Source organism: Budorcas taxicolor, chromosome 20 (assembly GCF_023091745.1).
Source record: "Budorcas taxicolor isolate Tak-1 chromosome 20, Takin1.1, whole genome shotgun sequence".
NCBI classification, from domain to species: domain Eukaryota; kingdom Metazoa; phylum Chordata; class Mammalia; order Artiodactyla; family Bovidae; genus Budorcas; species Budorcas taxicolor.
Window position 1 is genome coordinate 17457911 of NC_068929.1, and position 25944 is coordinate 17483854.

General features: G+C 35.6%; 2 protein-coding genes across 3 annotated transcripts in view; one reads left to right on the forward strand and one right to left on the reverse strand.

Moving 5' to 3' along the window:
- Positions 1-9242, forward strand: part of SGTB (small glutamine rich tetratricopeptide repeat co-chaperone beta) — a 44668-nt gene extending 35426 nt beyond the window's left edge. The window contains exons 5-10 of the mRNA XM_052659200.1: positions 1452-1556; positions 6113-6251; positions 6346-6408; positions 7090-7127; positions 7985-8068; positions 9131-9242. Coding sequence (XP_052515160.1) covers positions 1452-1556; positions 6113-6251; positions 6346-6408; positions 7090-7127; positions 7985-8068; positions 9131-9242 — 541 coding nt within the window. The remainder of the gene's footprint in view (positions 1-1451; positions 1557-6112; positions 6252-6345; positions 6409-7089; positions 7128-7984; positions 8069-9130) is intronic.
- Positions 9243-13912: 4670 nt separating this feature from the next.
- TRAPPC13 (trafficking protein particle complex subunit 13) overlaps positions 13913-25944 on the reverse strand; it is a 33975-nt gene continuing 21943 nt past the window's right edge. Inside the window, exons 7-13 of one of the 2 annotated variants that reach the window (XM_052659029.1) lie at positions 25155-25199; positions 21632-21649; positions 19625-19758; positions 18191-18389; positions 17035-17135; positions 14252-14399; positions 13913-14126 (exon numbers count right to left, since the gene is read on the reverse strand). In XM_052659029.1, the coding sequence (XP_052514989.1) occupies positions 14019-14126; positions 14252-14399; positions 17035-17135; positions 18191-18389; positions 19625-19758; positions 21632-21649; positions 25155-25199 (753 nt within the window). In that variant the 3' untranslated portion in view covers positions 13913-14018. Of the gene's footprint in view, positions 14127-14251; positions 14403-17034; positions 17136-18190; positions 18390-19624; positions 19759-21631; positions 21650-25154; positions 25200-25944 lie in introns of both variants that reach the window. The other variant, XM_052659027.1, reaches the window with a different exon arrangement.

Here is a 25944-nt window from a genome sequence, read left to right on the forward strand (position 1 = left end):
GCCCTCATCCTCCCTTCCCCACCAGAATATAATCATGATTACTGTTCTGTCCATTATGTCTAGAAAAGTAGATATGCATTAGCTTGCCCTTGACAGATAGATTAGTTGAGTGAAGAAAGTAGAAATACTTAGTCTGGAGGAGAAGGTATGGGGTAATGGTTGGGATGGAGGGCAGGAGACATTATGGAGCCATTCAGTCTGAAGGACTTGCAGTCCTTAATCGCTCTGAGATTCTATGCTAAGTAGATTGAATACATCGCCATACTCAATTTACAGTCAGATTTAGGCACATAGGTTAAGTTTCATTTTTCACCTTTGACTTGTAGATGATCTCAACCTTCAGTTCAGTTCAGTCGCTCAGTCGTGTCCGACTCTGCGACCCCATGAATCGCAGCACGCCAGGCCTCCCTGTCCATCACCATCTCCCACAGTTCACTCAAATTCAAGTCCATTGAGTCAGTGATGCCATCCAGCCATCTCATCCTCGGTCGTCCCCTTCTCCTGCCCCCAATCCCTCCCAGCATCAGAGTCTTTTCCAGTGAGTTGACTCCTCACATGAGGTGGCCAAAGTACTGGAGTTTCAGCTTTAGCATCATTCCTTCCAAAGAAATCCCAGGGCTGATCTCTTTTAGAATGGACTGGTTGGATCTCCTTGCAGTCCAAGGGACTCTCAAGAGTCTTCTCCAACAGCACAGTTCAAAAGCATCTATTCTTCGGCGCTCAGCTTTCTTCACAGTCCAACTCTCACATCCATACATGACCACAGGAAAAACCATAGCCTTGACTAGATGGACATTTATTGGCAAAGTAATGTCTCTGCTTTTCAACATGCTATCTAGGTTGGTCATAACTTTTCTTCCAAGGAGTAAGTGTCTTTTAATTTCATGGCTGCAGTCACCATCTGCAGTGATTTTGGAGCCCCCCAAAATAAAGTCTGACACTGTTTCCACTGTTTCCCCATCTATTTCCCATGAAGTGATGGGACCAGATGCCGTGATCTTCGTTTTCTGAATGTTGAGCTTTAAGCCAACTTTTTCACTCTCCACTTTCAATTTCATCAAGAGGGTCTTTAGTTCCTATGTGATCATTTAACAGTACAACACTCTGAGTGGTCATTCACAGCCATCACTGTGTATGCCTCCCAAGTAATCCCAAATGTCCTGGTGTTTTCAGTTTTCTGTTTGGGCAAATTAGAAAGCAGGTAAACCAGTTGTAAGGTTCTCATATTTTATCTTTTATATATCCAAACTGGGGGAAGCAAAGTGCATATTTTCTCTGAATTTTGTTTCTGAATTTTCACTTGATTATAGAATTATCTTAGTTTGGTTTAGATATTTACTGGGGGTGATATGCAAATTGGGACAAGGAAAATATAATTTTACTAGCACCTGGAAATCTAAATTAGTGCCTTGAATGCTTCTTATGATAAAAATCTCTTCTCTTTCTCTTAGGGCTGCTGCTCAGAGTAAATTAGGTCACTACACGGATGCAATAAAGGATTGTGAAAAAGCAATAGCGATTGATTCAAAGTACAGCAAGGCCTATGGGAGAATGGGGTAAGTTTTGGGAGAATGTTCAAAGTACTACCAAGTAGTATCAGATATGCTGTTCTTAATGGCTTGGTTTTGAATTTCCTGCGTCATATTGCACCCTCTGCACTAGTATAAATATAACATTGAGGGACGAAATGATTGCAATTCTGTCTTGGAAGGGAGATGATTAGTGTATGATGAATGGGTGGTTTTTGGAGAAAACCATAACAACCATACTGAGTAGACCTACTTCATATTCAAGGCTACAAATCTCAAGCACACAGTATTTTGACAACTAATCCTACTACACTTTTAAATTCACCTTACCCCTCTCTGAGTTGACTGTTTCATACATATTCTTTTCAAATTTCCACTGCATTTTCCATGGTCCTCTCTACCTTTTACTAAACTGATAAAATAGATGCATTAAAAAAAATTTCATCTTCTTACTTGCAAAGCCACCAATGTACCCACATGTGTATTTGCACAGATAGCCTTTTCTTTCCTATTCAAATGGAAGGGGTCTTATCTAAGACTAATGCATTCACTCATGCCTTAGATCTCATGCCTTTGTACCAAGGACTTTACACTTGTAATCCTCTCCTGTATCTTCTACAATACCCGTTTTCCCATCTCTAACAGTGACAATTACTACATATGAAAAGATCATAAAAAATCATCTGTTAGAACCGTCCTTGTACCCAGCTACATCATTCCTCTGGTCCTCTTTCTCTGCAGAGCCCCTCATAGTTGCCTGTACTTGCTGCCTGGTCTTCATCATCTCTTATTCTTTCAGCTCACTCCAGTAGGACTGTTTATCTGTATCACTCAGTTGAGAACTCTATTCAAGGTCACCAGTTGTCCATATTTTTCCAAGGTCAGTATTCAGTTCTGTAGTCTCATCCTACCCCATCTTTTAGTATGTGGCATGATTTACTTTTTTTTTTTTTCCTGCATTGCTCAGCTCGTGGAATCTTAGTTCCCCCACCAGGGATTGAACCCAGGCCAAGGCAGTGAAAATGTTTAGCCCTAACCACTGGTTAACCAGGGAATTCCCAGGATTAACTTCTTTCTGAAGTACTTCATTCTCTAGGCCCCTGGGACAGCATGCTTCCTGGTTTTCCTTCTCCTTCACTGGATGTTCTTTTTCAGTCTCTAATACTGGTTCTTCCTCCTCTGCCACCTCTCAATAATGATATGCTGCAGGGCTCTTTCCTCTGCTGCTGCTCTCTCTTTGTCTATATTTTTTCTCTGATTTCATCCTGTCCCATGTTTTTAAATTTCATCTGTTGTCAATACTGTGTATTAATGGATCCAAATCTGTACTTACTATGCTTTGTGGGCATCTGCAGAATGGCGAAAACCTTCAGTCACCTGATGTACACGAGCTCAGTCGAGGTCAGATAAGGCAGTGCTCAATCTTTCTTGTTTCAGCTCTCATGCTGTAAAATGAGTGTCCTTTTCCCAGTCTAAATAGTGCTATATTTTTTGCATTTTTGTGTTTTTGTTTACAGTGGCTGCCCAAATGTAGGCTGAAGTGTCGTCTAGTGTTTCTGTGTGCAAGGAGGCTGTAATGTGCCTCACCCAGAAAATACCTGAGTTAGATAAGCTTTGTTCAGGCATGAGTTAGTACAATCGACTGTGAATCAATTAGATAAGGTTTCTTTAAACAGAAACACATGTAAAAACAAGTTGTGTATTGACTGGTTGATGAAAATGTTGTGACCAGAGGGTCACAGGAACATAACATTGTATTTCCCCTAGGAGCAATTGTTCAGTGTTTGCTAATTTAGTGTTTGCGGTGTCCTTGTAGAGCATAATTACTATAGATGATGAAAACCAACTGTATATGTTTATGGAGCTCTGAAGTTATATGTCTAAACCCCATACTCATATAACCAGCTCTTTTTCATCTCCACTTAGATTTTTAATAAGCATTTAAACTTAACATGTCCCAAACAGAACTCCTGTTCCCTTAAATCCTTCTCCTCTCAGTAAATATACTGCCATTCTACGTATCCTGAGCTTCGTTTAAAAGCCTAGGAATCATCCTTCACTCCTATTATACCTGACACATCTAACCTATCAGGACGTCCTACCAATTCTAGTTTCCACATATTTTTTGAACTCAAGCATTGATCGCTCTCTTGTTTACAGCTCTAGTCCAAATTACCATCTCTTATCTAGGCTACTGCAGTAGCCTTCTAACTCATTTCCCTGCCTTCACTCTACTCTGTCCACCCATGTTGATCCTCTGCAGAGAAGCCAGAGTGAGCTTTTTAAAGCGTAAATCAAATTATGTCATTCTGTTGCGACCAGGATAACATCCAGACTCCAAACCGTGGCCCCATAATCCCATAATGCTCCCTGACATCGCCTCTTCCTGCACTTTGTTCTCTGAGCTCCCGCCTCAGCCTTAGTCCTCTTCCTTAAGCATGCTAAACTTGGAGCATCTCAGGGCCGTGGCGTTCATTGCTGCGTCTGCTTAAAATGTTGCTCCTCTAATTTGCTTAGGACCGCTTTTCTTCTCATTGTTGAGTGCCCCTATGCATTCTCTTTAATAGTATATTTTTTTATTTGCGTGTTTATTGCTTGTCCTCCCCTGATAGAATAAAATTTTCTCAAACCCAAGAACTTTACCTTTTTCACTGAGGAATCTAAAATAGTGTCTGGTACATAGTATGACTCCAATAAACATGTATGACTTAATTAATTGAGGATTGTGATAAAGTATCTTGCATGATTGGGAGAAAACGAATTAGGTTCTGAGATTTTTCTCTGTGATTAGGCATTATATTTTATCTAGATCAGAAGTCTGTGCGGTAAGTGAGTCAAGAAAGAATTGGAGTTAATTTGTTAAAAAATAAACTTAGAAAAAATAAAACCCTCAATGCTCTCTCCATATACACCATTAGTTTTTAGTTCTGAAATAATTTTGCAGTAAATAAATCCTAACTAGATAGAGGAAAACATTAAATTTAGTAACTAATTCTTTGACCTGTGCCTGGGATAATGTGTGGTATTTGAGGCATAAGGATTGCCAGTTTTATCTATTTAAAAACTAACATGTCTTATTCAAGAGTAATTAGCTGACACCTCACAGCTTACTTTTTTTTACTTTTTATGGTAAAGTGATATTTATTGTGGTTCAGTGTCTCTGTTAAGAAGGAAGAAAGTGGGCCGTAGTGAAGGACAAATTTAGTTTGGAGTTCTTAAAGCAGTTTTAGCATCATGGAGTTACATGACCACAGAATTAGTCAGCTCACATTTTTATGGAGCTTAATCATTCATAAAGCAAATTAGTTCACATAGTAAGCTTAAAAATGGAAGGGTATATAAGATTCATTTCTAATCATTAAGTTTTTAAAAAAAAATTATTTTCAATTGAAGGATGATTGCTTTCCAGTGTTGTGCTGGTTTCTGCCACACGTCAACATGGATCAGCCATAGGTATACATGTGTCCCTCCCTCTTGAACCTCCCTCCCATCTCCCAGCCCATCCAGCCCTCTCGATTGTCACAGAGCCCCGGTTTGAGTTCCCTGAATCATACAGCAGACTCCCACTGGCTGGCTGTTTTGCGTATGGTAGTGTCTGTTTCCACGCCACTCTCTCCATCCGTCCCACCCTCTGCTCCCCAACCCCTGCCATCTTCACAAGCCTGCTGTCTACACCTGTGTCTCCATCGCTTCTCTGCAGATAGGTTCATAAGTACCATCTTTGTAGATTCCTTATATGTGTGTGAATATGATATGTTTTTCTCTTTCTGACTTACATCACTCTGTATAATAATTTCTTTTTAAAAAAATATTTTTATTGAAGTATAGTTGAGTTGGACACGACTTAGCAACTAAACAATAATAGTTGATTTACAACATTGTGTTAGTTTCAGGTGTACAGCAAAGTGATTTAGTTACATGTACATAAATGTTTATTTTTTGTTGTTGCTGTATTTTGGTTTTTTGTTTTGGCCATGCCACACAGCTTGCAGGATCTTAGTTCTCTGACCAGGGACTGAACCCAGGCCCTCAGCAGTGAAACCACTGGACCACTAGGGAATTCCTCATATTTGTCTACTTTTTTTTTCAGTTTGTTTTCCCTTTCTAATCATTAAGTTCTTGATTCGTGTAGGACAGCCAAGGTTGGCACCAAGCAGAATGGAGAGAATCCAGACTTACAGAATCTTGGAGTTAAAAGGAAGTGACACTCCTGTGAACCATACTGTAGTTGATTCTTGAACAATGTGGGTGTTAGGAGTACTGACGCTCTGCATTCAAGAATGTGTGTGTAACTCACAGTCAACCGTGGTATCCACAGTTCCTCCATATCTATGGTTCCTCTGGGTCTGCAGATTTAACCAACCAGATTGTACAGTACTGTAGTATTTACTGTTGGAAAAAATTCACATATAAGTGGGTTTTTGCTATTCAGATCCATGCTGTTCAGGGGTCAACTGTACAGTGAATAAATAAAATGTAATCTGGATTCAAACTGAATACCAAGATAGACTTTTGATGACATTTGTGGTGTCCTAATGTTCTTCAGTCATACAGCTTATACTCTCAAAATGCATTCTTTTCAGGCTGGCCCTCACTGCCATGAATAAATTTCAAGAAGCAGTTACAAGTTATCAGAAGGCATTAGATCTTGACCCTGAAAATGATTCCTATAAATCAAATCTGAAAATAGCAGAACAGAAGTTAAGAGAGGTATCTAGTCCTGTAAGTTATAATGCCAAATAAATGGAATATTTTATCATTCACAATTATCAAATTGTAGTGTTTAGAGTAATTCTCAGATGTAATTGTTTTACAGACAGGAACTGGACTGAGCTTTGACATGGCTAGCTTAATAAATAATCCAGCCTTCATTAGTATGGTGAGTATATTTCCTTTTCTGCTTTGTTGGCTCTATTTCCCATTAGAACTATGTAGTTCCAAAGTTTTTAAAACAAGTAAGAGAGCTTTTGTGATGGCAGTGGTAGCAGTGGTGGTATGATGTTATTGCTGAGGTTTTTAACCTACTCATGTACAGTTTTGTGAAAAAGCCATGGGTGAACTTCAGGAAGCCCCTGGATTCCTTGGAACTGTAGATGAAACTTTGTGTACATATAGATATATGCATTTTTCTAGGGAGAGAATCATATTTTTCATGAGATTGGCAAAGGGATCTGCAAATCTACAGAAGGCTAAAAACTACCCTCTTAGGTGAAAGTAACCCTAGGAAGGTATCTAGTATTTGAAGTGTGAGGATTTTGGCTATTGTGGTTTCCTAGGCTCTTTTGGCTTTATCTGTCTGATCAGTAGGAGGAAGTAAACTGCTGCTGTATCCTTAGTTTATAGTGTTTGTAATCTCTTTATTGTGCAATGTATCATTAATACCATTGTTCCTAGTACCTCCTCTTTTTCACATTCCCACTCACTTTGTGTAGCACACCAGAACTCTGTAAAATGCTAATATATACATGATCTAGCTTCTCTCTGCTTGAAAAAAAAACCTTTTTTAACGATCCCTAAATATTAACTGCCTTTCATGAGAGATACCGTTTTTCAATTCCAGGCAGCAAGTTTAATGCAGAATCCTCAAGTTCAACAGCTGTGAGTATACAGAAAGAGTATATTACATTTCTCCTTTCCACTTGTCAGGCTCCTATTTGAGCACATTAGCTCCAAAATGATACCTAAATGTCAGTCAATTGGAACTTAAAGTCACACTCATTTGGCCTACCCAATGTGGGTATATCTACCTGCTTTCCTTGGCTGGTATTCTGCCTGTTAAAAATATATGCCAATTCATTGAAAAAGACACATGTACCCCAGTGTCTGTTGCAGCACTATTTACAATAGCTAGGACATGGAAGCAACCTAGATGTCCATCGACATATGAATGGATGAAGAAGTTGTGGTACACATATACAATGGAATATTAGTCAGGCATTAAAAAGGAATGCATTTGAGTCATTTCTAATGTTGTGGAGGTACTTGGAGCGTGTTATACAGAGTGAAGTTAGAAAGAGAAAAAAACAAATGTTGTGTATTAACACATATGTATGGAATCTAGAAAAATGGTACTGATGAACCTGTTTGCAGGGTAGCAATAGAGGCAGACATAGCGAAGAGACTTGCGGACACAGTGGAAGAAGGAGAGGGTGGGACGAATGGAGGGAACAGCGTGGAAACATAAACGTTACCATATGTAAAACAGGTAGCCAGTGGGAATTTGCTGTATGCCGCAAGGAGCTCAAACTTGGGTGCTCTGTGACAACCTGGAGAGATGGGATGGGGTGGGAGATGGAGGGAGGTTCAGGAGGGAGGGGACATACGTATACCCATGGCTGGTTTCATGTTGATGTATGGCAGAAGCCAACACAACATTGTAAAGCAATTATCCACCAATTAAAAATATTAAAAAAAAAGAATATATGCCAATTTGATTTATCTCTTGCTTACTCTAGAATGTCAGGAATGATGACAAATGCTATTGGGGGGCCTGCTGCTGGTGTTGGGGGCCTAACTGACCTGTCTAGCCTCATTCAAGCGTAAGTTTTATTTAAAATAGAAATAGTTAAAAAAACAAAAAAGGTATTTTATGTTTACAGTTTGAGTACTTTATGTTTTACCATTTGTCTCTAAGGTAAGGGGACCAAGGCTTTCTTTTTAAATTTTTATCTTTTACTGTTATCATTGACCTCATTAGTTATTAAATTTAAAAGTGGTTCATAAATTTAAATTTTCTGCCTGAAAGGCAGGAGTCCAGAAAATTGGATCCAAGAAAAACGTTTTTAGCAAATCAGATGACGAATATCTACTTAATGAGTTTTATGTACACATATGTATTTAAAAATCATATATTGCATAGGATTTAGGATACTTTAATTCAAACTTCTGCAGTGCATGTCATTGCTAAAGGAACTCATTTTATCTTCTTTTTACTTGAACACATTACCTCTACCTCCATCCAAGTTGCTTAGGCTGCTGTGCTTTTTGAATCTGTGTGATGCTGTTACTGGAAATGTTATATGAAGTGACAAATATAATTTTTTGTTTGTGATCACAACTGTATAAACCCACTTGCAATATGGCATTTTTAGAGGAATATTTAAGTGGCATGATTTTAGTGATACCTAACACTTGCAATTGGGAGGTACACACTCAGTAGTTTGGATCAAATCTTTCAAAAACTCAGTTCTGTTAGGTGACTTCATAAGCATTCCCAAATAGGTGTGACACCTGCCATATGAGAGACTGACTTGATCACAAGAACAAATACCTTGCATTATATTTTTACACGTATAATAAAAAGCATATTCTTTTTAGCCCTTTGCTTATCTGTGGTTAAGCACTGGGTGGGGGAGGGGTGGATTTCACTCAATTCAGGAACTCACTTGTTAGCTTGGGTGTTCGATTTCTCATAAAGAACGCTGCACTGTATAAATGGTATGTGGAGGTGCTGGTACACTTGCAGATGGGTCGAATCTAAAAGTTGTTTTTATAGAAAAAGTTCCCTTTGGGTAGTATCCACATCGTTTGCAGTTCTTTTTGTGTTGGTATTGTGTGGTTGGAAGTTCCCTAATTCATACTACTTTGCCTCTTTACTACAGGGGACAGCAGTTTGCTCAGCAGATACAGCAGCAGAATCCTGAACTCATAGAGCAACTTAGAAATCACATCCGGAGCAGGTCATTCAGCAGCAGTGCTGAAGAACATTCCTGACTTGACTGGGGCCCCTCACCCAGAATGCAGTTGGTGATGGCTCTCAAGTGTCTGCTGTAGATAGTGACCAAAACAAAAACAAATCTAAAATATAAATCTGTCTAGACAATAGGTTTATCACAAACAGATAACATAACATGATTATGTTATGTTGACTTGACCATAACATGATTCCTTTGTAAGCAGGTGATCAGTAGCCTTGTTAAGTGCCAGTATAGCACTTAACTGGACATGGTTCCATTTTCAAATCTTCATTGTATTTGTATACTAGACTTAATAGCAGAGTATATTTATTGAACAGTAGGACTGTTTACTGGTTGAGTTCTCTAGCACCAAATTCCCATAAGCAAACTTTTTTGAAAGGGGAGATAACCAAGAGGAAAGGATTCTCATGCTGAATTAGGAGAAATATACTTGCCACTGAGTAGCATCTTTGGAGAGAAGAAATTCGTTACTGGGTTTAGCTTTGATAGTGCTATCAGTAGTGAAGATATGACAGGGGCCAGTACTGTCTTTAATGCTGCTTATTTTGTTGGGTGACAGAAATCTTAAGAGCTGGTGGAAAGCAGTATTCGGTGTTGTTTAGAAAAGAAAAAATAGATGCTGTGAATGTATAGAAAGTGAATGTAGGGTGCTCAGGTTTTTTGCATAGGTCTTAACTAATCTTGCCCACAGTTTGGTATAGATAACATTAGCATGGCCACTTATGCTAAGTACATAAGAAAATACATTTAGAAATCCTTAATAATATTGGTTAGGTGAGTTGTATAACTATTCAATTTCACTAGCACAATTTCTCTAGTGACCTTACCATGGAAACTTTCAAATATATCTACATTTAAATAAACCAATAGCTTGGCCCTTAAGGATTTCCTAAGTGGCATTTAATTATGTGCCTGCAGACACTGATTTTTTGAACTTGTAATTATTTGATGGGTTACAAAAAGTATCTGTCATTAACACTTCTTGTTCATGTTCATCCTCTGCTATAATTTGGCTTGGCATGTCACTTTTATGCTTCTTAATTTGATGCAGCTTAAATGTAACAGGGGACTTGAAATATTGTATTGAAGTTAGAATACATATTAGTTAGTGAAGAGAAGTGGTATTAAGTGTTGGAATGGCTTTAACTAGAGTGATGGATGAGATTGTTCTAATTCCAGCTGGAATTTCTTTGGTTTGTTTATTATAAAATTGGTAAAGCTGGTAGACACATAATGAATTTCACAAGTGTTGTGAAAGAAAACTGAAACAGTAATACAAAATTAAATCAGTACTACTGCTGACTGATTTAATTGTTATTTACTATAACTTTATCTCAAAAGGCTAATTATTTGATATCTTAAAATTTAAAAACCAACTTTCCCTTCTTTCCCTTTGTTGGATTAGAACAGTTCGATAATTTCATTAATAATCACCTTGGAATTCGTTCAAAATCCAGATTCAGGGGCATACTTTTCAACTTTATCAGGTTCTGGATTAAGGTCTGGGAATCACCATTCCACACAGCACAACAAGTGGTTCTGATGTAGATCCCAAGGGCTCTAATTTAAACACTAGGTTAGAGATTTCTCCTCTTTTAGGTCAGCAAATATCTAAAATGCCTGGGCTCAGGATACAAGGAAGAGCTACATGAACCTACAGTTCTTTTCCAGAGAAAAGTAGGACATAAGTCTAAGATAAGCCTTGTGAATTGTCTCCTATATTGCACTTAAATCAACTTGGGTGGTGATGTGGTTAAGATGCCATACTTCCAAAGATTCTGCCAGCCTACGGTGTGGGCAAAAAAAAAAAAAAAAAGTCAATTCTTGCTGGTGTTGCATAAGAAAAGGTTCCTAGCATAATTATCTTGAATGCATTACAGATGCTTTCAAATTGGTAAAACTGGTAAGCCTCTGAGTAGGAAAATAAAGAGAATATGAATCAACAGTATCAGAAATGAAAGAAGGGATATCACTGCAGACCATGCAGACATTAAAAAGAGAACTAGAAAATACTATGATCAACTGTAGGTCCATATCCATGAAACAGATAAATTCTTTATAAGATACAAACTACCATAACTCACTGAAGAAATAAGGTACCTCCAGAAAAGAAAACCACAGGCCCAATTTCAGTGGTGAATTCTGCCAAACACTTAATATTGAATCTATACAATTTCTTCCAGCAGAAGAGGAAACACATCCCAACTTCATTTTATTTTGCCAACTTTGATACCAAAATCAAAGACATTATAAGCAAAAATACTTTAAAACAATGTCTTTACTAATATCTGTAGTTAAAGTAGCCATTCTTTCTATATGAAGTAATGTGAATTGGTGTATTTCTTCCATTTCATTTTTCTAGTTTCTTTTCTAATGTATCTCCCATAACACATCTAGATAATCTATCCACTTACCTGGATTTCCATTCTGTTCAAGCCACTTTTGCTTTTTAAGTACTTGCATCACTTTGAAATTACTCCATTGCACGCTATTTCAAGAAGGTTTTGTGTAGCTGTATTGTGTTAGCTACTCTTAAAATTATAAAGAATGCCCCAAATGTTCTTGTGCTTGTCTGAAACAAGAAGCTGTTAAAGTAAATCTTTATATACATTCTACTTAGGAATGACTGGTTTCCATTAACCATTTTTCATTATAATAGCTGTAATTGTTATGATGCTATGTAAAATTTTTTATTGTTGTTCAGTCGCTGTGTCTCTTTGTGAACCCATGGACTTCAACACGCCAGATTCCTCTGTCCTTCACTGTCTCCTGGAGTTTGCTCAACTTCATGTCCATTGAGTTGGTGATGCCATCTCATCCTTTGCTGCCCCTTTCGCCTTTTGCCTTCAATCTTTCCCAGCATCAGGGTCTTTTCCATTGTAAATGTAAAATTTACAATGTCCTTTGTATGCAAATGACATTTCTACTTAATGTACCAAATTGGTTATCTAATTTTTATAATATGGTTTAAACAGATCCTTTCTAAGATGACACTATGTAACCTTTCCTTAAGAAGGAACAATATGTGTCTAGGTTGTGGCTTATAAAAAAGGGAGTCTTTGTAACTAAGTCAAATTGTATAGCAGAATCCCAAGTGACCATCATGTTACTTTTAAAATTTGAATGGAGTCAAACAGAAGGTTCAGTCATGAGAAGACACCTTGAAAGCTACTGAAGTATCCAGTGCAGGGGCTATAAAGTCTTATTTCATCATTTAATCAATTGTACTCATTTTGGAGAAAAGACTGTCTTTGGACCAAGATAATTTTACACTGCTTGCACTTTATTTTGCACGGATGTTTCATTAATTACCTCTTCAATTTAAGGGCAAATCTCATTCTGAATACAGCTTTCATTTTGGACCAAACAGTTTGTCATGGCAATAAATAATTATGCATTTAAGAAGAACTGATTTTTGTATTTGACTTAATGCATTTACATTTAAGCAGTTATATACACATGCTTGAATTTCAACTTAAGTTTTTATTTAACAGCATTAGTTTTTGTTTTGTTTCAAAGTACTGAAACTTTTATTACATCCATATCAAAAAGTTGTTCATAGTCTTAATTTCCTCACTGTTTTGTATATGACATAAGTAAATTAATGTGATTACATGCAGGAACAGTTTTGTAATAATAATACATGATGTAGAGTTCAAAATCAAGTATCAGAAGCTGGAAATCCTTTAAGTATGCCTTTAAAAGAAGTATTTTTCAATGGGAATAAAACAGGCCTTTCTTGGCTTCAGTTCAGTTCAGTTCAGTCTTAGAAAATGATGAGGCTTCTTAGCTTAGAGTTATCTGAGTAATTGACAGTTTAAGAAATAAAACCAATTCTTATCTGCGTTTAGTAACTGAAAGTTAGACGTTTGTGTTTGTATGCACACAAAAATACAGATGTCCATATGATAATTTTGAAAACAACTAGAAAAATTCATACCGTGTTAGCAAATACAAGATTATGTGAGGACCACCACAGTTGTTTTAAACTTTTTTTGTTGACTGAGGAAACAGCTGGTGTTAACGAAAATACTCCTAAATAAAGGATGATGAGAATTCTAAAGTTTTAAGAAACGACTGTATCTTCGAGATCGAGGTCAGCAAGCTATGGCCTGCAGGTCAGGTCTGGCCAGCTGCTTGTTTTTGTAAATGCTGTGGGACAATTTTTGCCTAAAGTGAAAGTCGCTCGGTTGTTTCCGACCCTTTGCAACCTCATGGACTGTAGCCTGCCAGGCCCCTCTGTCCATTGAATTCTCCAGGAAAGAATATGGGAGTGGGTAGCCATTTCCTTCTCCAGGGGATCTTCTTGACCCAGGGACTGAACCTGGGTCGCCTCCACTGCAGGTGGATTCTTTACTGTCTAAGTCACTAGAGCCTACTGGCTGCTTTTGTATTACAACCGCAGAGTAATTTCAGCAGAAACCTTGTGGCCTGCAAGGTCTAACATATGCAGTATCTGGCCCTTTGCATTAAAAGTTTACTGACCGTTGTTCAAGATACCTGCTAGGGACACATGGCCTCAAATACAGCTTTTGGAGAACAAAGTCCAATCGTCATTTAAAGTGAAACAAAATCACATGTGCAGAAAATACACAAATGTTCATTTGGAATATAACTTACAAGATAAAATCAGTAGATGGTTCTTTTCAAAACAAATATTTAATATTTTAACTTTTATAGGGAAGAAATTGAAATAACATACTTATTTTTACTGTTGATCATTTTACAAAGGTGACAAAAATACAGAAAATTCTGGGCAACTCAGTGAAAAGTGTAACATTGGACATTTTCTTCAGCTTTCCACTTTAATGGCCGAAGATACCACACAGACTTGTGCGATGTCATCGTATTCATATGTTCTCTTTAAGAATGTGTCTGTTAGTCTTAAGCCGGAGACGCTCTATTGAGAGAAAAACACAGACCCAAGTTTTCATTCATTGGTAATGACCAGAGAAAGAATGGATATAATAAATGACTATGGGTTAATAGCCTCTAAATACTGAAATTACTGAAAAGATAGCATACTTGCAGTCCTTGCACTGAAGACAGTAGTGTGAGGGCAAGGCAGAGAGAGGAACTTGGATGGAGCTTTCCAAGTTGTCTTCCTGAAATGCCACACCAGTGGATAGAATTGGTATTGCACATTTCCAAAACAAGATCCATCGTTCTTTCACTGCTGGAGGAATCAGAAAAATAGGAATAAATCTTGTTCCTTTCACAAAGAGATACTGCAATATTTCTAAATCACACTTTGAAAACAAGATCCATCGTTCTTTCACTGCTGGAGGAATCAGAAAAACAGGAATAAATCTTGTTCTTTTCACAAAGGGATACTGCAATGTTTCTAAATCACTATTTCTTTTCATGGTATCCAGCTGCAAACCAGGAACAAATGAAAATCTATCATATCGTTTTATTTCACTTAAGACAGAATCAGGAAAATGAAAGGACACGGTTTTGCTCTGGAGTTTACAGTGGCACTTAGACTAATCTGCCTATCTGGATGTAGGCCTTCTGGTTCTGTTATTGAACACTGGCTCTCTGATGCTGATCTGTTAAAAAGACTTTTGCCATTTCTCTGGGAGACTTCCAGACATCTGTGTCTAATCTTGTTGCTATGTAGCCTTCCTATTTCTGTTAGATACTCTGTGGGAAAGAGAATGAAAACCTGAGGCTGGTCCAGTGCTTTTTCTATTTAATCTATGTTCCTTTACGCGGTGTGTGCTCAGTCGCTTCAGCTGCGTCCGACTCTCTGTGACCCTATAGACTGTAGCCTGCCAAGCTTCTCTGTCCATGGGATTCTCCAGGCAAAAATACTGGAGTGGGTTGCTGTGCCCTCCTCCAGGAGATCTTCCCGACATAGGGATCAAATCCATGTCTCCTGCACTGCAGGCAGATTCTTTACCCACGGAGTCACCTGGGAAGCCCTTACCACGCAGATAACATAGCAAATGACTGGCAAGATTTACAAGTAAAACTATTCAGGTATTCACTTGACATGAAAAAGACTACTTACTTCTCCTTATAATTGATAACACCAGTTCAATTAAACTTATTAACTTAATAAAACACTTTTAGTGAAAGTATGTGCATTGTTTTTAAAACAAAAACAAAACCGAAAGTTTCATAATGAAAAATGGTCTGCTACTCTACCACCACGCTTGACTTACTTTCAACTCTTTAAGCTCTTTTTCTCTCCTTAGTTGGCTCCACATTTTAAAATACTCATTTAAAATTTAAATTTAAACTTGAATTTTAGATGTATTGATTTAATGATATTTAGCTTTTATATGTCTCTGTCTCCCCTCTAAAATTTGAAACGTTCACTGTGTGCCACAGACCAGTTTAGGTGCAATGCATGAACTTCCTCATTACATTTCACAAAAATTCAGTAAGAGCAGATTCCAGGTCTGTGTCTGTGTGTGTTGTGGGTTGGTAGTAATCCCATTTTTATAGATGAAGAAACTGAAGATCTAAGAAATAAGTGCTTTTTAGAAGTGCTTTTTAGAAAACTTATTTGAATTACCAAAAGGTAAAGTGAATACTCAAACTGTTATTTCTTTATTTATTACAGCAGTTTGTTATTTGGTGAATAACTAATTTTTTATAACTCAAAAAACACAAAACAAATAATCCAAAAGCAGACCCATAAAGGGTATATGTAGCACAAAGTCTTTATCCTGTGTTTTTTACTGAGCTCTTATGATATGGCAGGCACTGCACTTATGATGCTGGTAAGACATGATCTCTTTTAAAGTATTTGCAATCCAATACAGAAGAGACTAGTGATTAATTATAGGAATATATCAGTATCACAAAAAAACTATATTACAATTTGCTATGATTATGTGTGAGAAGGTCTAGGAAGTGTCACAGGGTAAATAGGTATTTTGTAATTTTGAAGGATAAATGCTTATCTTCCTAATACCATAAAGGTGTAAGGGATATAGAATTAAAAAGGATTATACATGCAGACTATGATGATTTGGATTCATTACTGTGATATTATCAAAATGCCCCAATGGCAACCCACTCCAGTATTCTTGCCTGGAGAAGCCCATGGACAGAAGAGCCTGGCGGGCTAAGGTCCACAGGGCTGCAAGAGTCAGACACAACTGAAACGACTTAGCACCAAACAGTACTCCAAGGAGCAGCAGAGTGATAGGACTGGGATTTAATCCTAGGTTTTTCTGGCCTCAAAACTCTATGCTCTTTGCTTCTCAATAGCTAGATTATACTCTATTATGAAAGTCCTGTTTTCCAGTCTATGGCTATCCCTTATATTAAATTCATAACTACTTTTTAGTTTCTTAATACTAAAGATACAGCTTAGGTATAAATATGGCCCAGGAAAATCTATCTTATTACAGTAAATCTATAATGTATTATTCCATAAGAACCTACTAGTTCATGTTTAGTACTCTGAAGTGTGAAAGGAGTGTAAACAATGAAATGAACACGGACCTTGAAGTCAAATACACTGGTTTCAAACTCTGATCCCATCTTTTCTAGCTCTCTGAGACTGAATAAGCCACAAGCTCTGAGTTACCTTGCTCTTGCAAAGAATGTGAATAATTAATACCTATCTCACAGGTACAGAAATACAGAAATAAAATATTAATAAGTGCCTAATAGAGTAGGACCTCTAAAATATGTCATATTAGCTACTAGATGAAGTATTCAATGGCAACATCAGAGAAGACTATATGGCAAGAGGAAACTTACAAGAAGATAGCATATTTAAAAGCTTTAAGAAGTCTCTCTCAGGTAAAAAAGAAAGGATATCCATCAACAAATATTGGCATTACCTGCAGTTCGTTATTTTACAAGTAATATGAAAAGGTTCTTCAAGGTTTACAGTATCTGGGATTGCCTCCAAAGACAACCTAACATCTCCATAACCTGGAGCCTATAAGAAAAAGAAATACAGTTAATATACATTTATTATAAAAACCTTGCCATTTTAAAAGAGTACCACAGTCCTACTGTTATCCATTCTAACTTCTTTTGCTGCTCCTATTTGTAAAATAGTACTAGAGACCCTGAGTGTTTTTGTTATAATTACTCCATGTCTAGTAAAGCTGAAATGAGTCTCATAGGCAAATAGTAAAGCAATTTCAGGGGGTTTGATCTTAAGGGGAAGCTTCCAAAGACACTTACTGTAGCTTATAGAAACATAACTCTGCAAAGGTAAGGTTATTGCCTAAACAGGTAGAGGAAGACACTGAAATAACTGGAAGACACTGAGGAAGCAAATCCTGTCTATTTCACAAGATACACTGATGTGGACAGACAGTAGAATCAAAATGCCATGACAGGGTGATAGCTAACGGCTATGTTTTAAACTAGGCCCAGTGGTAATGTCTCTCTCTCTCTCCAATTTTTACCTCAAACAGTAAATTTTAGAACGTATCTCAGCAGGTAATATTCAGTATAAATAGAGGACCCTGTAGCATATTTTCACTAGGACAAAAAAAAGAAGGCTGGTCGCTATCCATACTCTCAGAGTAGAAATTAGATAAAATATCCAACCAGTGTTTACAAGATAATTTGAGTGGGACTCACATGAGTTTCAAATGACTGACATTTTAAACATCTTAAAAAAAAAGAATGAACTAAGTAGGTAAATACAGTATAAATCCAAGAGTTCCAAAAATTGCAAAAAGAAGAAGATAACTCTAATACAGTGGAAGGCAGATAACAATGAGCATGAATTACCATAGGAGGAAACAACTGATATAGTTATTTTAATTTGTTTGGTAAGTAAAAAAGGTATCAGTGAAATTATTAGGTATTAGGTATTATTAGGTATCAGTGAAATTATTTGTTTTTTATTCTCTGGTAATATTAATGCCTTTTATAGTGCTCTGATTTTTACTGACAGACCTAGGGAAATTTAACTTGTTCTAACTATCTGAATCCCCAACATACCAAAACCCCCATCAATGTTTTTTCTAGACTCACCATTCTTTGAAGTTGGCTGGTCTGTAACCTTCCCCTTTCACCTAGATTTGTTTTCCATACTATATCCAATTTTCCAATTACCGTTACTCCCTTAATGATGCCTGCTTTTTCTGCAAACTCCTTCTTGGGCTTTAGGCAGTATAAGTACTGGCGTGTATCCATCGGCTGCAAATATGCTCTTGACCCAAATGTAGTTACACTGAGGGGTGAAGACAGAGATGGAAAAAATTCTCTACACTCTTTTAAAAGAAAAACCATAGCTGTGATTGTTCCTTTGGATAGGACCTGAATGATCTACCATCCAAACATCTAGAATACAACAGGTCAGTGGTTTCAATACAAATGAAAAGAACTTGAACTGAGAAGACTTATTTTTCTTTAATTTTTTTCAGCTGATTAGGAAAATCTTCAGATTCTTTATAATAGAATGCAATCTATTATCTAAAGTATTGGATGTATATCAATTAGCTGAAAAAATGCAATAGAAATCAGAACCTTAAGTATCCTGTCCCTTTTCTCTAAAATTATAAATGAAAATAAAGAAACATACCATTCTAAACTAAGGAATCATTTTCAAAATGAATAAAAGGATCAGGCAAAGAGGGGAAAAATATCGTTTTCCTCTGTGGGGGTATGAGAGGCTACAAACTTTACTGTATTCTAACATAATAAAAGTAAAATTTCCATTCTTGGTTAATAAAATCAGATATTTCTCTAGCTATTACCTTCTTATATATATTAATGTTGATCTTACATTTATTCTTCTTTTTACAAATTACTCATAGATGTGTATTTCATTTTTGTAAAAAAAATTAAATCATCTATTCCTATGCTTGCTCCTTTTGATGTTGAGGGAATACATCATCTTGAAACTTACTGCTCACTCTAACTTCTCCATCATTCCTTCCCATGCCTCAATTTTATCCTTTGCAGGATAAGGATGAAATGGTCCATATTTATCTCACTGAGTTACTATGAAAATTCAAAGAATAAGTGCTCCAGGTACAAATGGTGAAGATCTTATTTTGATGTGAAGGGAGAGCTTGATGGACCCTTAGAGACTTTAAGGGCAGTGAAATTATTTTAGAAGGTAAAGTCATGATGGCTATGTCATTACATTTGTCAAAACTCATAGAATGCACAACACAAAAAGTGAACACGAATGTAAACTGGATTTTAGTTAATAATAAGTATCAATATTGCTTCACTGATTGTAAAAAATGCACCAAGTTAAAATGTAAACAATATGGGACCTTGTAAGTGGGGAGGGCACATGAGAATGCTGCTCTTTCTGATAAATTTTTTGTAAATTTAAAAATTCTCTAATAAAGTAGAGTCTATTAATTAAAAAAATCATAAATCACCCAAGAGAAACAATGATACAAAAGTTCATGTTTTTTAAATAAAAACAAACAGTTCACAATTCATATTTACCATTCTCCAGCTTGGTTGACTGAATTTAATTCTGCTACATTGTACATTATAGATGGCTCCAATGAAACTTTCTCCATAAACATGGGTGAGGTTGTAATATTCTGAATCTGGGCTTCAAGAAATACTTCATCAGTCTGAAAAAAAAAAATCCACCAAAGTATGATGGTGTTTAAAGTATTTACCTCAACAACAATATCTGATTTATTTGAAGAAAAAACATTAACCATAAATGTGATTAGTTCATGCCTGCAAATCAAAGTTATCATAATTAATGCAAGAAAAGAAATCTTTATCCTAACATAATTAACAGGGGCAAAGTCAAGTGTTAGTCAACTGATAAGTTATCAAACAATGGATGGGGGATAACTATAATATTTTTGTCCTGACATCCAAAAATGTTTAACTGGAATTTCATTCACATATATCTTAAATTTTCTGGTAAGTTATTAAAATGTGAAAATGCAATCTAGGATAATGAATACCCTTGTGCACTTAGCATTTCAGAAATGTGTTAAGATAATTAGGTCTTTGTTCTACTATTCAGCATAATTTTTAACTTAATTTTCATTATTATTTCAAATTAGATAGTATAGTGAACAATCTGTTTTATAATCTTATAAGATTTAACTTTATAAAGCAATTATTTTAGTGTTCATTAGTGATTTCCCAGTTTATTGTTAAGTGTATATTTAGGGGAAAAAAAAGTGAGTTATACTTGAAATCTTTGAGTTTTTAAATCAAAGAAAAGGTACTTTGTAGTCTTATTGACAGATACAGCAGTATTTCAGTCATGGGGTAATTTACATATGTATTTTTACATAATTTTTAAAATTCCCTAATTATGCTAAACATTATTCCTTTTATACTATTTTGTTATTTTGGGGGGTATATAATTGCAGGATAACAGACAACTTGCCTCTTTTTTGATACAAACTTATATATAAAATGGTATACTAAGGATATTTTAGAATTACTTTATTCAAAAGTTTCATAGTAATATATATATACAGAAATAAAACAAACTAAACTATGACCAAAAAATGTTGGCATTTAGCTTTTTTAACACTAAATCCAAAAAATGGAAATTATTTGCAAAATCATAACGATGAATTTATAATGTAATGTATTATTATCTAAAACAAAACAGATTCTTTTGTCCTAGGTACATGTGCCCTAATAAAATAGAAATACAATGATTTATCAGTTTAAAAGGTACACATTCAAAGGCCTTTTGTTATTTTTTCTCAAAAAAACAAAAAGTAAATATATCCCATCAATCCATTGCTTAAAAAAAAAAATAACCATAGACCCACATTTCAAATTTAAAAATTCAATTTCTGCATAAGTTTAGAAGAGCTTAGATAAAATGAAAGGAAAAACAAGCAGCATAATGGAAAATTAAGTTAGTTTGAACAGTTAGTATAAAGTTACTTGACATTTAAAAAATTAAGAAATCAGTGCTAAGGCAGTTGTTTTTATTGTGTATATAATATGTTATAAGCAAATGTTGCTTAAATAGAAATTTGAAAATATGATTTTAACCAACTTGGGAAAATTTAATTTTATTCAGTTTACTGTTAAAGGGCCATCTTTACCTAACCCAGAATTAAGACTAAAACCACTGTGCATTTGAAGATGAATTTCAACTACACAGTTCATTCAAAGATGTGAAGGATCACAGACTATTTTATGTTAAGATGTTGAAAATTTGAAGGCTATTTAAACAAGGCTAACAAGGCCTCTTTTAAAAAATATCTACAGAAAACACACTAAAATAAGAATTGTTTCAATATGACAATTTAATCTTTGATGTATATTTTCTCATATAATAAGACAATCAATATAATATAAAAAGTACAAATTATATACATTTTTTCAAAGTCACGTAAGTATATTCACAACTAACTTTGTTTTTCCACTATGTTTTGTATGGAGAGATTAATTAGGCAAAGTCAAAAAGTGGTAAGTAAGAAAAGCATATAAATTTATAATAAAAAATCAAATTACCACAGAACTGAGGTCACTCTAATGGAAAAATAAAAAGAAAAATTAGAAAAATCAGATTAAATGTTAAAGGAAAAGAATAACTTTAAAATAAAATGCATTTCTGCATTTTTTAAATTTACTAAACAAGACAGCATTAGTAAAACAAGGACATAAACAGAAAGTAACACAAAGAAATATGACAAATCATTTTTCTAAAAAGGTGAAACTGCTAAGGCTAAATGAATAGAGAAGACTGCAGGTGAATACTTAAACAGGAGCAAATATTCAAGGGCATATTTTCAGGAGGAGAGGCATATCCCATGCCTTTCTAATTCTTTAAATTCTTACCACTTTGTAATTCTTCATAGATTACTTAGTATGGGTATACAAATATCTGCCACATTCAGGACAGATACTGTATAGCTTCTTCTAAATTTATCTAATAATGGGATCTTACAGTTCAGGGAATGCTAAACTAGACCACTTCAAACAATTGAGAGTTAACAGATTTCATAGTTTGTCTTCTTTTCATATACATATATATATATATATATATATATATATATATAGCTAAAGTTGGAGAAGGCGATGGCATCCTACTCCAGTACTCTTGCCTGGAAAACCCCATGGGCGGAGGAGCCTGGTAGGCTGCAGTCCATGGGGTTGCTAAAAGTCAGACACGACTGAGCGACTTCACTCTCACTTTTCACTTTCCTGCATTGGAGAAGGAAATGGCAACCCACTCCAGTGTTCTTGCCTGGAGAGTCCCAGGGATGGGTGAGCCTGGTGGGCTGCCGTCTATGGGGTCGCACAGAGTTGGACACGACTGAAGCGACTTAGCAGCAGCAGCAGCTAAAGCTGATTATTTCCCACAGGCGTCAGCTCTTTCATCAAACATCAAGCTGGAAATCATTTTTCACCTATGTTCCCAGAGTATAAGTACACTTCATGATCAGGGTGGGTGGGAGTGCTTACACTGTGATATCAAGTCATATCAACCGCTAAGTCACTTCAGTCATGTCTGACTCTTTGTGATCCCATGGATTGTAGCCCACCAGGCTCCTCTGTCCATGAGATTTTCCAGGCAAGAATACTGGAATGGGTTGCCATTTCCTTCTCCAGAGGATCTTCCCCACCCAGGGGATGAACCTGGGCCTCCCGCACTGCAGGCAGACTCTACCGTCTGAGCCACCAGGGAAGCACTGTTATGTCTCCTCCACTAAATCTGAGTGCTATGAGAATAGGGAAGATGTTCAGTTCACATTTATTTCTCTTCAGTACCTGGCACAGAACACTGTGCTCAGCAGGTGACCAAAGGTTTGAAGCCTAGCTTCTTATGTCATTTTTTTTCTCCTAGCAAAGCTTTATTAAACTTGTTTTCCTTTTGGTGATTCACACAGTATTTTTAGATGCAGCATAAGAAAACATGTTTGCAACAAATGTGGGGCTAACAATAGTTGTCAGGTAAGGTCTATGGAATAGTGTAATAAACTATTGAAACTAGTGTGCTTAACTAACTCCCAAATTTCCTAGTTGGGGTTAACAGAATCAGCTTTATGCCACAGGAGGACAGTATTAGTTTGCCTAACAGGTGACACCAAATATGTTAGAAAGGTCCTGAATGCTATTTGCTCACTCCTCATTTTTAAAGAAACGTCACTTTCAAAAGTTCAGAATTTTATGAAAATTTTTTAGCTGAAGTTTGTTGGCAAAGTCTACATTAAAGATTATGTCTATATTTAATGTTAATTGAAAAAGCAAAATTGTTACTATGTTTATAAGAACAGAATATTATATATAAATGAGTAAAGACTGAAAGAGAAAACTGGTTAATGAAGAACCAATTACTTTTTGCTGTGGTAAAATTGTGGGCTTCTTCCTTTCTTCTTGGGGAGTATGTTACTTTTATGTTATTTATGGAATTATTAGCAATTTAAAAAAATCTGCAATTCACCCTTAATATTGGTGTGATAAAACTACTTGACAAGTACCCTCATGTACCATCATATTTCAACAAAGAAAACTTAAATAATTTAGTATGTGCTTTCCTAGGAGTCAATTACAGGAAAAAAAGACTCACCTACATATTTGTTTTTAATTTTCCAAACTATTTTTTCTAATAGAAGAGCTACCAGTCTCCTCTCATACTATGAATGAAATCTTTCCCAGCAAAATAATAAATTAAGACTATTTAAGTACATATATTATTAATAACAAAGAAAGGTAGAACAAATATGTATTATCCCAATTCTCCTGTCCCTCCCCACAAAGAAACATCAACTCTTTAAATATCTAGTAATCTCCTTGATGAGACTGAGTCCTCCCATCAAATAGTGATATGTATACTCTTCACTACATACTCGATGTTCCCCTTGCACCTCTGCTTGGAATGCCTTCACTGCTCTGACACTACACTTCCAGCACCTATTCCTTCTAGACTCTGAGGAGTTCTCTTTCTTTACCATGAAGCTTTCTTAGACTACTCCAAAATCTCATTCCCAGAGTTCCTGTAGCACATTTTTTTGTACCAGTCTCTCTAGTCTCACTATATACTATACTAGTAACTTTTTTATTTTATGCACTTTTTTCTTTTCTCCTGATAGGTTTTTACTTCAAGGTTAGGTTCCTTATCTTAGATGTTTTAGTATGCCCAGTTGTAGCACAAACTTCATAGTGAATAAAAACTCTGAGATGCTGATGGTAAAAATAATATTGTCAAATTTGACATGTGACTACAAATTTCTTATCACCTGGTTTTGGAGTAACAGACATAATCTGCATTTCAAAATGCTGTATTTGAATATCTCTGAGTTTATCATTATGATCTGAAACATGATTTTTCGGGGGTAAGAGGCCCATTAGGAAATCTGTTTTTTCTGGAATTCTAGGTACCAGGATAAAATAGAATTTTGTAAAAGAAATTCAAGCAGTAAAACCCTTTCCTTATGACAAATTCTATTCTATATCTTTTGTTAGAACAGAAGACAATCTTCTATTCTAGAAGTTACTCCTTTCTATATTTTTGCCAAATTTGTTTCTCCTATGGAGAAGTTAAAATCATTCACTAAACTTAGCAACCTCACACTGACTTTTCAGGACGAAGAATTTAATGTATTGAGTTCTACTTAATATTTTTCTATATAAATATTAAATATTTCTTGCAGGTTTAGATCTACTTCAATTTTTACAATATTACAACCACATTTATAAATATTTAACAGATTGCTAATGTTTTTAGACAGGAACAACAACTATTCAACGGAAGCATAGGGTCATCATTTAATGAAAGGAGGTGAAAGCCTCAAAGTTAATGAGAATAAAAAGCAAGGCATATTGATTCCATGTAAATTGAAAACAGCAGATTAAAAGAGATCTGCAGTGAAATTAATCACTTGTGATTTAACTTTATGCTCATTTTTCACAAGTAATTTGTAGTCATATCAGCAATTTACTCTGATATGAAAAGAAATATAATACATGAGAATTTTAGTCAGATAAGATCTTAATGTTCAACATGAAATCCCATTAAGTGCTCAACACTTACCTCTGCATTGTAAAATTTGGTTTTCACATCCAATGGTTTGAGAACCTAGTTGAATAAAGCATACCAATCAAAGAAGATTATTATCATTTGGCCATTTATTTTGCTTATTTGTTTTAAATCTTGGGTTTAAGCTTGTCAAAGGCATTTTCCAATTTTAATTATAATAGACTTTTCAAATGGGTATGCAATATTCTTGTAAAAATAAAAACAAACAAAAACAACCCCAAAGGCATTTTAAAAAAAGCTACCATAATTTCTTGACTGGGTGACAATTATATGAGTTATATGGATTTACACTTCACAGTATTTTGCTAAACTGAACACATATATGCTTGTGTATTTTTCTCTATGTATTTCACAAAGTATATTTATCAAAGTAAGCAATCAAACCTTTTATTTTCTTTTAAAAGGCATGCAAAATCTTACAGATGAGTGATAACAAAAGCAATAACAACAAAGCAATAGCAATCTTTTTCTTCCTATTGATAGTACTTTTTCTTCCACTTTCACTCGTCTGTATGGAGTGAAAAATATATATAGTGTCATATCTAGATCTACACAAATATACACAGTGTCATATCCTGATCCACTATATGGTCATCTCATTTCCCTATCCATACACATAGATGTGTTAAAACAGTGGTTTTAAATTATTCTTTGATTATGGACTTTGAAAACTCTGTATTAATAAAAACTTCCAACTGCAATTTCAGTGACTCCTGATTTCTCTGAAGGAAGCTTGGTGCACTTAACCCAAATCAATAATCCTTCATTTAAATATTTCTTTATA